This window comes from Ornithodoros turicata, chromosome 2 (assembly GCF_037126465.1).
Source record: "Ornithodoros turicata isolate Travis chromosome 2, ASM3712646v1, whole genome shotgun sequence".
Lineage (NCBI taxonomy): Eukaryota > Metazoa > Arthropoda > Arachnida > Ixodida > Argasidae > Ornithodoros > Ornithodoros turicata.
The window spans coordinates 76,550,732-76,564,263 of record NC_088202.1 but is presented as its reverse complement, the minus strand read 5'-3'; the positions used below and the strand labels follow the sequence as shown (position 1 = coordinate 76,564,263).

Below are 13,532 nucleotides of genomic sequence, written 5' to 3'. Positions count from 1 at the left end.
TAATCCCAATTGGAACACATTTTCCTATAGAAAGTCTGCGTACTATAAGCTCTGCTGTCTTCCTACAGAAAACAGAATGACTAAACAAACCCCGTATTCAGAAAGGCTTAAACCTTAGAGCAGGCTTTTTCATCTTTCTTGGTCCAGCGGATCAAGACTTCGTATGGAAAGTCTATGTACCATAAATTTCCCTGCTTTCGATACCGTACACACTCCAAGTGACCTAGTACGCGGAAAGGCTTCACGCATACAGCAGACTAGCTGCCACCCGTCGAAGAAATGGAGCGTACCTTGCTACAGAAAGCCTGCACAACCCAATGCACGCTTACCGCAGAAAATATGCAGTCTCTAAAGCGCCCCAGAACTCAGACTGGCTCGAAGCATTCAGCATACTTTTTTGGTCATCCATGCCTCCAGCAAGCACCCTTCTACAGGGAGTGCATGTTATTTTGCTAAAAACAACGCAGTGGCCTTGCTATATTTTCAGCACTGCGTCCGACAAGCTGTTGGTGCGAACTTCCACCCAAAGCATTTATTTGCACATTGTACACTGCAACATCATGGGGTGCCCTTGTTGAGCTTCTGAAGCATGGCACTGAGGCTTCTTTTCACCAGGTAGTCCGCGCACTTGAATGTAGCGCAGGTGTGCTCTGCAATAGAAACAGCGAATGAAGATTAACGCCAGTGATCCACGGAAAGGAATTCACATCTTTTAAGCACGTATTCATGCCTATACCTAACGGTTTAAACGACATGAATCGTGAACAGCTGCTTTACTGTTTACACGTTGTACGTCCCTGGTTAATATCCATATCGTACATACGGTGCAGATAAAGTGGTGTATAGGGGTAATAGGGAGGACGCTGGACAAAAAAGGCTTGCTGTGCCTAAGGACTGATTCCTAATAATTTCAGCGACCCTGTTTTTCTCCTTTTGGTTCCCGGACTCCTTTCCATGACACATTGCAGTTTTTGCACATCTGCGGGTAAGAGCTCTACTCAGTGGGAGGGGCGCAACGGCCTTGGCAAAAAGTAAGTGAAAGTCGTCCTGAGCGCAGTCAGCGTCCAAGATATGCCGAACACAGCCTCCATCTTGAATTGTCTGCAACAAAAGTCTTATGTCGCGGGACACTTCCATGCGTCGTCATAGCATCTCGTGCTCTGTGGAGAATAATCATTGACGCGAGTTCCGATGGGTTTTGGATTGAGGTATTTCACAAGTCTCTTCCCCTTGCCATAAGCGGCACTGTTATACGAACACCTCGGTGCTCCTTTTGAATGCGGACTGCCACTTTGGACAGTATACGACGGGTACGCTTTTCCTGGGAAGTGTGATGCACGGGCAAAGAAGCGCATACCCAAGATAGCTGTCACACGGTTCTCGTCGAGGGCAGGCCTTGGGTCCTTGTTCTTGTGGCTGTTGGACTGTTTACCAAAAAGTGATCGGTTTTTTAGCTCTTCATCTGTAAAAAGTACACGAGTGAGAGCACGGGCAAACTTGCTGGGAGAATCCTTGTAGGATTCCTGTAGCCTTGTAAGCGTCGCGCTGGACACGTACACGCCGCTTCCCAGGTCTACCTGTCATCAAGAAAATTAAAAGAAAATTAAACTGCATGTTCACACAGCTGTTACAGAAAGAGACTAAATAACAGGCAGACACCGCACGCATGTTTGACATGGATTGTGCCACATCCAGTACGTCCCTAATAATTGGGCACGCACGGTCACTCCCCTTTGTGAACGACTAAGCATTTTGTCGACAGTAGCAGCTTTTAATATCCTGCCCGCGTGCCCGAAGCAGAGTCGTCTTACCCGACTCAGAAAAAATAAAGCCCAGCCCGACCGTGCCCGATGAAGACTGGGCCTTACCCGACCAAGACCCCGCAGGTCTGCAAAAAATGCGTACTGGAACTTGATAAAAATGCACAAATACAACACCGCAGTGATTGCAATGTTTCAAGTGACTTAAGACCTAGATGTCGGCTAGGACATTCCCTGACACTGTCAAATCCTGGTGCAATGAAGCGCGGTGGCAACAACGCCGACCTGACAGCCATGTGACACCTAGCCGGACATTCAACTCGTGCCGATTCCGTGACCGCAAATAATTCTTGATTCCAGCCTGCAAGGGGAGGTATAGTGCTCGAATAGCTTCAACGTGCGCTTCACTGGGGCTCAACCTGGGATACCAATGCCACTATAACGAAAACACATTTCGTCGGGATATGATACGTTCACTTCGTTCCACTCATTCATATACAAGGTGCCCACGCTAAATGTGAACATAATTTCTAATAAAAATCGTTGTCATAGGCAACGATAAGTTCCGATAGGCTGATAAGTTCCCTGGGATGCTTGTGCAAGAAACGCGTGGATCTTGCAAGGCGGCACATGTTTGCAACACAAGTCTTCAAACAACGACACCAGCTTCCCGCGACAGGTCGCTTAATGAGAAATGTTGTGCACATTTAGTTTCGACACCGTGCGTATGCGAAATATAGTAGGTGTCACTGCTATATTGTAGCAGGAAGGACACAGTGAAGAAAACAAAAACAGTACGTATGCTTGTGAGCGGATATGACTAGGGCGCCCAGCTACGAATCCGTCAGCGCTCACCTGGTTCGGCTCCAGCACAGGACGTTCCTCCTGAGAAGCCTTCATGTTTCTGACAATTCGCTTGAGTGTTTTCACGGTCTTCTGGATGTCTGGGGAGTCAGAAATATGTAAAACAGTCAGCGAAAACCAGCAGATCGTGATACACTCTTGTATACCCATCATGTTTTCCAGATCCTCTATTTTACGTTTCAGGTCATCATTCGCCTGCTGCAGTTGCTTTATTTGTTCTTCATGACCACAGCAGCCACTCGCCTGTGACAGGGCAGAATAGGTTTTAAAGCTAGGGCCAAGCGACGACGCAATGATTGGGATGACTCACGGAATTATGGATAGTCACACATTCATTGCCATGCAATCAGTTAATTTGTAATGCACCCATCACGATTTGCTGTTCTAAAAAAAATATGTGCTTTGAGCCAGTCACCTGTGACATGTTCTTGCATGCTCGTGCGGCGAGGCGGTTCCGTCTTCTCTCAAGGGTGCCCGGGTCTCCTGGAACATTGTGTGTATATGACGATGTTCAGAATCCCACACGTTTTTTCAAGGCTGCAAGTCTTGCATTTTACCGAAACAAACCGGAGCGCATGCGCCATCAAAGATGTTTGCCTTCGTGTTAGCAATATTGCTGAACTTGATAAAGCGCGTGCCAATCTAAATTAAATTCAAGCAGGCGACTGGCAACGGTAGCTGACCGCAAAGCGATAACATGCGAAATAAGAAAACAGACATTACCCGCAGCAATCAAATGTGCCTTTGCCGGCGGCTCCCCGCTCTTCCAAGTAATTTCGAAGGTGCGTCCGACGAGTGACTCCACGATTGATGGGTCATTCATTATTTCAGTTGCTGTCTGAATATCAGTCATCTTGCGCGTCGGGTAGACATCCCATGCTTCAGCTGTTGTCCATTTTACCAATATGTGCGTCATTTTAAAAACCAAAGCCGTCAACGCTGTTTCAACGATTTGACGAAGTGGAAGCAACAAGGAGGATACAGTTTCTTCAGCTTTCAGCGCCAGGGCTGCGCACAAAAGGAAAGGCAGGCGGATGATAAATGTGATAGCGACGGGATAAGCACATGCCGGAAGACGTGATGAAAAAAAGATATCTAAGAAAAAGAGATAGGCCAGGACTAAGGCTGCGCTGGGTTGACTGACAAAGCAGTCGCATTGACCTTGACCGCTGTTCCTCACACCCTTGCTCGCGAAGCAGTATACTTCTTTTATCATAGCGGATTGACATTGGTTTATGCTGTGCGTCGGCTACCTCTTTTGCTGTCGGAATAATCACGAACGGGTTCAGAGACGCTATGAGTGTCGCAGTCTGTTAATGTGACTACAGCGTCCTCCGCTGTAGAGGAGCTGCCGGGCACGGCCTGATTATGCCAAAAAGGTATCGACAATGGCTGTTCGATCCCAATACACCGAAACCGCGCACCACGCAGTTCAGGCATTCCAAACAGGCGGAATCTTCACGTCAGGGGCACGACGCCGGAGAACACGCTGAGGCTCCCGAGGATGATCGAGGTCCGGACCACGTAGCGCCATCAGACGACCCTGTGCCATCGACGTCATCTGGAAGTAGAGGCGGAAGCACGGTAGGTATCTGCAGGTATTAGTCGCCCTGGTAGAGGTAATTTCGTGTAAAATTACTAAAGATATGTCACTACAACGATGGAAGTGATGAGCCATTTGCGCCAACAGCGCCATCGTTCATGTCCTACGCAACCCTGGACCAAAATTGCAATTTTCGCCGATTCTGCGTCAAGACTGAGCTAGCGGGGTGGTACAGAGAAACGAGTGGGAACCGGTAACACTTCAGTCCACACGCCACACCGCTTCGACTTACGGATAATATAAAGTGAAAATAAATAAATAAATAAACATTGACGCCAGTTCCCCGTCGCCTGCAATGCAGTGATCGGGGCTGACACGCATTATCACGGCACGAGGTAAACCATGTCTGCAGTCTGTATACTAGTCTGAGCCAGTCTGCATACTACGATTTCCCCGCACTTTCCGCGACACAATGTGCAATTATCTTCCTCCCGTTATTGGAAAGCTGTTGTCGTAAAGAGCCTCGTCGGTGGCTTGGTTGGCCACACGTATGCCTTCCAACCCCAAGGTCGCGGGTTCGAAGCTGGCCGAGCAGGCTAGCAGTTCAGTGGCGGGTACGGATTGCACACGCACACCGTCTCCGGGAGACGTTAAATACCGTGCCCAGTGTGTGAAATTTCACGCACGTTAAACAACCCTCAGGTGGGCGAATTAATCCACAGTCCAACCGCTGTGGCGTTCCTCATGGTCATAGTTGACATGCGACGCAAATCCTGAATTATTTTTATTATCTTGCCGGAAAAAGCTCAGCTGTCCTAAAGCGGTGCCGAATATAGAACAAACGTGTGTCAAATGTAAGGCTTCATAGTTTGACTCCTCCTTTATATCGATCAACGTCGCGTTTGAGGGTACAGAGTTGAAATAAACTAATCATGGCACCCCTGTGGGGTTCCGTCACGGGAACACATTTACGCCAGAAACGCGTTCTGCGTGTTCTGAACCAAAGTTTCACATTGGATTAAAGGCAATTCACAAAACAAAAATGTCAAATCGGAGGTCTGAAATGCGCACCACGAAACAAACAACCATGCTTCGAAATATTCACAGCGATCCCGCTCCTAAGGATCAAGTTAAATACATTCATTGCTTTGCTCGGTACGCTATTTTGGGGGTTGCAGATGATGAAGATGTGTCACACGTCCGTCACAACACGCTGCGGCGCATGGACGCCGTGAGTCGATTTTATCACTGGTTATTGTACTTCAAATTATCTTGTTCGTTAACCTGATTTTATCATACTTTTGTGGTAAGGTACCTTACTACGGAGCATACTTTACTACACGCTTGCTATGCTTTATATAGGAACACATTTTCATATCCAGGGTTACGAGCGCCTTTTCATCTGGAATCACTCGAAGTCTCGAGCCTTAATGCTCTGAATGATGCCACTAATATCGAAACAAAGTTCTTTATGCGTATACACATCTTTTGCTTTCTAGGGTGATGTTTATATTGCACCAGGTGAAGACCAGAGCACTGAGGCAGAGCGAGTCGTGATCGCATCATCTGACACTAGCGATAGCGAAAGCACTGGCATATCGGAAAGCGGCTCAGAGGCAACGAGGAGTCAACTGGTATGTGTCATATAAACTCTGACGTACATAGTTGTGCATCGCGCATGATGGTCGTGCATGACTGTAGCTTGTTTAAATTTATCGAAAAGGGCATACGGTGAGCACTTAGCTTTTCCTCTGGTATGAAAACAAACTTGATATAAATTTGGTCTTACTACATGGTCAACAAATGTCGCATTTTGTTCCTGCATCCTCAACAAGAGCAATAGGCGACGTGATCGTATCTACAAACTATTGTGGTGACTCTCATAACCTTAGGTGCACATGAGCCGCATAAATACAGGACTGAATAAACGGTTTATCTTTGACAGGATGAAGACCTATACCCAGGATCTCGCATTACCAAGGGAGAAAGCCTGCTCCTTATCCTCGGGCACAGCCTGCGCCACAGTTGCACAAAAGAAGCAACAGAAAGTCTTCTGGAACTCTTAGAAGCCCACTTGCCCAACGAAGCTGCACTGCCAACTTCCAAGTACATGTTCTTCAAACAGTTTTTGTCGAGCCACCGTACGATGATGTACAACTTTTACTGCCCGAACTGTCTTCAATACCTTGGTGACAAAAATGATAGCGAGTTTTACTGTGACACATGCTCCCGTGACTTCGATATAAATGTGCTCACGGAGAATTGTAGCTACTTCCTCTCGTTTGACATAAGCGAGCAAATCAGAGACAAACTCTCGCAGACGGAACTGAATTTTAAACAGCTGTCAAGGTCACGTTCGTACGACGTCGGCGAAATCACTACAAGTCAGGGCTACAGTAACCTCCCGATCGCTGGCAATGACCTGTCTGTAACATGGAATACAGATGGTGTACCTCTGTACGAGTCATCGGGCTACAGCATCTGGCCTCTAGTACTGCAAATAAATGAGCTTCCCCACGTAGTTCGTGTAAGACACTTGTTACTAGCAGGGCTATGGTTCGGGCCAAGGAAGCCTCAGATGAATTGTTTTCTAAAGCCCTTCGTTGACCAGATTAATATTTTGTCAAGTACTGGGTTCGAGTACATAGACCCCCAAGGAAGGACACAGACTGTCCATGTTTTTCCAGGGCCATGCTCCGTGGACACAGTAGCCAGAGCCATGGTCATGAATATGAACCAGTTCAATGGTTCGCATGGCTGTGGCTGGTGTGTCCACGAAGGAGAGGTTGTGCAAAAAGGAAATAGTCACGTACGCGTGTATCCTACCATATCACCGCCACCTGCACCCAGGACGCACCAATCTTTCTTGGATCTCGCTGCAGAGGCTCAGCTATCGCAGCAACCGACATGTGGCGTAAAGGGACGTAGCATACTCTTCCTTTTGACCTTTTTCACATTCCCTGCGGGCTTTGTCGTTGACTTCATGCATGCTGTTTGTTCTGGTTTCGTCAGACACACAACATGCATGTGGTTCGACACCCGCGCTGCCTTTCCGTACAGCATAGGGTCAATGATGGAAGAAGTTGACAGACGGCTTTGCGAGTTGCACCCGATATGGGAGATTTCAAGGTTGCCTCGGCCAATAAAGTCAAGAAGGTACTGGAAAGCCTCGGAGTGGCAAAATTGGCTTCTATTTTATTCCCCAATGGTTTTGCATGGCATTTTGCCATCTGTATATTACAGAAACTGGGTGAAATTCGTGGGACTGATGCACTTCTACCTCTCAGACACTATTCCAACCGAAAAACTTCGAGAATGTCGCAAAGCAATGTCGTCTTTCTTACAGGAATATCAAGAGTTGTATGGGAAGGAGAATCTAACTTATAACGCGCACCTCCTGACGCATCTGTGTGACTCCGTGCAGATGTGGGGACCGCTGTGGAATTATTCCGCATACCCGTTTGAAAGCCTAAACGGGCAGCTTGTTCGTTTTGTTAATGGAACACGACATGCGCAGTGGCAGGTGGCTGAGAAGTACTCACTGTTGACGAGCCTCCCCAGGCTTTGGAATCAGTGCAGGCATTTTCAAAATAACGAATCGAAGCAGAGGTTGATGCGTTACTTCCTCAAGGGCTACCATCTAAGAAAACACACAAGGAGTGTCAGTGGTCTCGTGCTCTACGGGAAGGGAAAGATTGGGGAGCGCGGTACGACGTACAGAAAGGTTCAGATCCACCGATTCACGTATTGCGTAAGATCTCTTGATAAGTCACGTCGCTGGAACTCTTACGTGTTCATAGACGGAGCATTTGGGATAATCACTGACATAATTGCGATCTGCAGCCTTGGACACCGCACCTGCAGCTGTCCTAGAAACTTGATTTTTCGCATGGCTAGGTTAGCTGCAGTGCGTTCTTTCCTTGGTTCGTTATGTGGTACAATAATCTACGAAGTTGCACAAACGAATGACACGCTGGACGTGAGTGCAGTTAACGTTAGAAAATGTGTGGCACTAGAACTTTCTTGTAAAACATACTTGTGTTGTGTCACAGATGCATCCATATTTTCAGCGATGTGAATACGGCATGTGCTGATCTCGCAATTTCATGACGAGACTTCATGATCAGAAGTAACTGAGTCATATATTTATGCAGTGTCTCTAAATAGAATGTACTTTGAAGCACTACGTGCTTATCTGTGACGGTGACACCATCATCCCTGTCTCGCGCAAATTCAATTTTAAAAGTGACATTGTAAGATATCACTTTCTCTTCGTTGTTGCCCATATGCAGGGTCTATCACGTGCATTGTGTTCGCTGTGTTGTGCATCAGGATGGAGATGAAAGGTGTGTCTGAGGGGTGTTGGTACATGATTGTGTTAACAGTCCCACTTTGTGTTGATAGCTTGTCCTTCACAAATGATCTGATGTGTTCTGTTCTGTGTATTTATCACGACTGGAATAAACAGCAGCCCCCTCGTAATCTGTTGTTCACTGACTGGTCCCCACTCTTAGATTTCGTCCACTTAGCCCTACATATACGGTATTTTGTTTCCTTCATTTGCTAGTTCAATACAGAGCGGTCCGCAAAGACAGCGATAGGAAAAAAACCCGATGTTGATTACGGACACCTAACTACTACTACACCGGACTACCCAAATTACGGACAAGCATGTTGGAAGCAGTAATTGCTCCAACAACGTGGAAAGCGACGTACCCGTCCGCGCTCTAACAAATCCCCCCTAAAGATAATAGTAATGTAGAGTTCATGGAGAGCGATATGTATACCGCGTGTCCCATGATAATCTCCCCAGACCACGGTACGAATAGATCCATAAACGGAAACCTGAGCCGATCTTTATGGTACTTGAGTTAGAAACGGGTCCTGTTCATGGTTTAGAACCTGTTTCTAACTCAAGTACCGCAAAGACCGCCTGAGGTTTCTCTTTATCGCTGTATTCATACCATGGTCTGGGGAGCTTATCTTGGGACACGCGGTATACAGCTTTCCCTGTACGAACCCAAGCATATCTCTATTACCCTCTCCTTTTACTTCGATCCCCCTCGTCTTCTACAACTAAGTATAAAATAATGAGACACATCCCAAGCAGCAAAATGTACTGAAAGTCGAGTGCAATGGTGGTGGCCGGTATGTGTCTTATCAATGTTCTTTAGTTTCACGAGTCTGTTCAAGGTCTTCCACCTGCCCGACCACCCCTATTGCACTCGACCTTCAGTACATTGTGCTGCTTGGGATGAAGGACATCATCCTACACAGAGCCACAAAGAAAACATGGCACACCCAAGAAAAGGGTGCAACAGAACACCTAATGGCTTCTTTCGCTACACTTCTACACACGAAACAGGTGCACGGACACACCCAAAGAAAGGGCGTGGTGTGTTACACCCTAAAGAAAGGTGTTTCACACACCCAGGATCTTGTCTGGGGGTGTTTGACACATCCTAGGGGTGTGAGATATGTGACATCTCAAGACACCCCAAATACACCCTTATTTTTTCAGAGTGAGCCATTTTGTCTGTCGCGCCGGCCATTACAACCTGTTTGTGATCTTTTTCTTTCTTTTTTTTGAGACGCGAAAGACTTCAGAAACGTTGATGGATGTATGGCGGGGCTAGAATTCTAGCCCGCCATAATGGATGCCCAAGAGCAAGCTCTGCTCCTTCCATACAGGAAGTTCGCTCATGTTGCATAGGAATTGACTATATTCATGCAACAGCAAAGGGTACGGGGAGACCACACGGCGTCCGCGAAATGGCTATGCACATGGTCTGCAGACGAGTCCGAAGTCACACAAGGAAGGAAATCCATCACGTCTACGCAGGAAGTATGCACGTAGTGTGGAGGAAACCTGTGCACCTCTGCCAGAAAGAGGCATACGGGAAGACCGCAAGATGTGTTCGGATTGGCTATGCGCACGGTCTGAAGACAGGCTGAATGCACAGAAAGCAGTAAGTCTGCCGCTAATAGATCTAAATTTTGTAGACAGCCAATAGGAAACTTGCGTGCTTTCGCTACAGAAAGGTATGCTGGAAGACTGCAAAGTCTATGCAGAACGGCCAACGCATGAGCTCTGTGGAAAGGCTATAGGTACATACATAAGAAACTTTGCAGCTTGTTGACAGGAACCTAGTACGTAGTCCGCTCGGAGTGTGACTAATCTTGCTGATGAAAGGAGGGCTAGTAGGACACAGGGCATGCGCAGAATGGCAGCGTACTAAGTATGCAAAAAGGAGAAGTGGATAGAAAGTAAGCAGATTATGCAGGAAGTGCACTAAATGTCTATAGGAAGGTGAAAATTGTTTTTGTAAGGGTAGGAGCACCGAATTGCTCTCAGCAATGTGGTGGAGCAAATTATAAAGGTGTACAGTCGCAAAAATATTTATTTTTATTGATTTAATCCAAGTCTTTGATCTTATTGATCATCGAGTACTTATTTTGAAACTGCAGAAGTATGCTAAGTGTTGATCGCGGCCCAGTTACTTGAAAGTTTCACCAACGGCCCGAAAATCACGAGTTCCTTTGCGGGATAAAGTGCGGCGCTTCATGCGTTTCACGTCACCGGACGTCAGAAAACGTCATAAATTGAACGTCATGGAGACATCCGGTGGCTAGTGCTTAGTGATTGGTTCCGATGAGGATGAATTCGTTTTCTGAGCAATGATTGGCCGTTTTCAAATTTGTTCGCGAGCGCTCAAACAGGCGACATCGCGACGGCTGTGCCGGCTTGGGTTGCTATATGAATTCTGATTTTTCCTGTTTAAAAACGCAAGCTGTATCATGTGATTGTCCTCGAACAGTCACAGCTGCCAGGGAAGATGCCTGCGCAACATTTCTGCTCTGCTTCTTGGTGTAGAAACGATTCGAGAGTCCGAACGCCTCGTACCCGATACCAGGTCAACGACTATCGACCAGTAGCAGTCCTTGCCAGAGGCAGTCCGACATCCCTTATGAAAATGATTTTCTAGTTTCTATACAAGACCTATAGAGAATCTATCTATCGTGTCTAGTGTCAATCTTGTGCATAGGAAATAGATAGAAGCTGTATAGGGTTTTTAACTGGTAAACTCTATACAGTTTCTATACAGGATTCAGATTCTAGAATGTATACATTTTCTATACAGTCTCTATAGAGCTAATACTATAGCTGTCCCGAAAAATCTTATTTACGAACATGTGCTACTTTTTTTGGCTGTACATTTGAAGAACAACTAATACATGTGATGTGTGCATGTATGAACATGGATACAAATGCTAATAGCAATATTGTGACTTATCACTTCAGACAAGGTGAACATTTGCCGTTTAGTACTTTTTAATGTGGCACTTGAAGAACTGCTTCTTCTACACTGTCAGGGGAAAAGGTATAAAAAGCGTACGTATAAAAAAAGGTAAACGAGGGCGGAAGTACCATTTTTGTACCTATTTCAACTGTCTATACCATCGTTTAAACCAAGTGTAACTCACTGATCGCAGTAGCTAATCGTATAGTACGGGGCTGGCTAATTAATTTGGTGTGGAGATTGTGCTGGTCTAGTTCGAGTAATTTGAATAATAAACACAGTCCTTAATGCAGTAATATATTAACAGTTGGAGGAAATGTTTTTAGTGACTGTTATTCGCTACTGAAATAACAATTTATGCGTGCTCCCCTCGGGTGGTGACCGAAGTAAACCGTCCAAAATAAATCGTTCCGAAATAAATCGTGCCGAAATAAACCGTGTCAATATAAATCCTAGTAATACTCCCACGGTGTTCAAAATCCCGCTACCGGCGAGAAAACCACCGCCACCTATCCCGACACCGAGTGCCGGTCGCCCATAGCCACAGGAGCGGTGATGGCCCGCACCCTGTGCCGACGGGAAAAGCAGCCGGCACGCAGGCAATAAGAATTATTTTCTAGTTTCTATACAGGACCTATACATAATCTGTTTATCGTATCTAGTGTCAATTTTGTGCATAGGAAATAGATAAAAACTGTATAGGGTTTTTAACTGCTAAACTCTATACACATTCTATACAGGATTCAGGAACTAGAATGTATACATTTTCTATACAGTCTCTACAGAGCTAATACTAGGCGCCGAAAGGTCTTATTTACGGACATCTGTTACTTGTTTTTGCTGTACATTTGAAGAACAACTAATACACGTGATTTGTGCATGTATGGGCATAGATACAAATGCTAATAGCAATATTGTGACTTATCACTTCAGGCAACATTTACCGTTTATTACTTTTTAATGTTGCACTTGACGAACTGCTGCTTCTACACTGTCAGAAGAAAAGGTGTAAAAAGTGTATGTGTAAACCAGGGCGGAAGTGCCATTTTTGTACCTATTTCAACTGTCTATACTATCGTTTAAACCAAGTGTAACTCACTGATAGCATGTAGCTAATCGTATAGTACGGGGCTGGCTCCATGCATGCGCAACGTGCAGCACCACATTAATTTGGTGTGGAGATTGTGCTGGGTTAGTTCGAGTAATTTGAGTAATAAACACAGTCCTTAATGCAGTAATATACTAACCAGTTGGAGGAAATATTTTTAGTGGTTGTTATTCGCTACCGACATAACAATCTATGCGTGCTCTCCTCACCCGTGTGGTTGCATCTCGAGCTAAGACGGCTCCACATGTGGCCTAGTCGTTTCGTTGCGTGTTTTACCAGTATCTGTTCCTCTGCAAACACGTCGCAGGCGTGTGCGTGTGCAAGCGTTTCCCTCTTGCTTTTGTTTATTTTACGTATTTCTTCGGTTTCGTTTTGGTTCCTTTTTTCTTTCTTTTTTTTTTTGCGGTTTGGAGTGGGATGGCACGCAGTGGGTGGGATGTGGCGGTGAAATAAATGGAAAGCTCGAAACGGCCGTCTTCGCCTGCTCTTCGTTTTTAGGGCGAGAGCAGTACTATTTTTGAACCGTGATGTGGGCAAGCTTATGCTTGTCCCATCCTACAGTTGGCAATACAAAAATAAATGGGAAGTTCCTGGTTTTTGAAATACAGAAGAAGATTATCGAGCTACTGCCATCGGCTCCCTCTTCAAAATTCTTTCGTAACGCACCATCTATTGACAGTAAAGTCCACTTCAAATAGTACATAAATACTGTCAGTATAGAAAAATGAGGCAACTTTGTGTCCTACATGAACACAATCTGTGTAGAAAAATGGGGCAACTTTATATCCTACATGAATACAATCAGTATAGAAAAATGGGGCAACTTTCTATCCTATGTCTAACTACTTTGTTTTCAATGTATATATAAATGCTTTATCTATTTTCTATCCAATAGTATTCCCATTTATTCATAGAAACTCCATTCGGAGTAGATACAAGTTTTAATCTATTTCTTA

The 13,532-nt window shown here is 45.6% G+C and overlaps 2 protein-coding genes across 2 annotated transcripts in view; one reads left to right on the top strand and one right to left on the bottom strand.

The window, feature by feature from the left end:
* Positions 1–558: 558 nt before the first annotated feature.
* On the bottom strand, positions 559–3,477 carry LOC135384796 (BEN domain-containing protein 5-like). The gene is made up of 6 exons (XM_064613982.1): positions 3,348–3,477; positions 3,040–3,107; positions 2,771–2,867; positions 2,616–2,704; positions 1,358–1,577; positions 559–650 (listed from the first exon to the last, which is right to left on the bottom strand). Exons 1-6 carry the CDS (start codon positions 3,475–3,477, stop codon positions 559–561), a joined length of 696 nt encoding a protein of 231 aa, XP_064470052.1.
* A 479-nt stretch (positions 3,478–3,956) lies between these two features.
* LOC135384795 (uncharacterized) overlaps positions 3,957–13,532 on the top strand; it is a 32,666-nt gene continuing 23,090 nt past the window's right edge. Inside the window, exons 1-3 of the mRNA XM_064613981.1 lie at positions 3,957–4,208; positions 5,667–5,801; positions 6,113–6,694. Of these exons, the coding sequence (XP_064470051.1) occupies positions 3,993–4,208; positions 5,667–5,801; positions 6,113–6,694 (933 nt within the window). The 5' untranslated portion in view covers positions 3,957–3,992. The remainder of the gene's footprint in view (positions 4,209–5,666; positions 5,802–6,112; positions 6,695–13,532) is intronic.

Excerpts from the sequence above, each read along its gene's own strand:
- LOC135384796 (XM_064613982.1), bottom strand. The coding sequence starts at position 3,477 with ATGACTGATATTCAGACAGCAACTGAAATAATGAATGACCCATCAATC. Across the intron at positions 1,578-2,615 it reads CTGTGCTGGAGCCGAACCAG|GTAGACCTGGGAAGCGGCGT; the intron begins GTGAGCGCTGAC and ends TCTTGATGACAG. Across the intron at positions 651-1,357 it reads CCGTGTGACAGCTATCTTGG|AGCACACCTGCGCTACATTC; the intron begins GTATGCGCTTCT and ends TTTCTATTGCAG.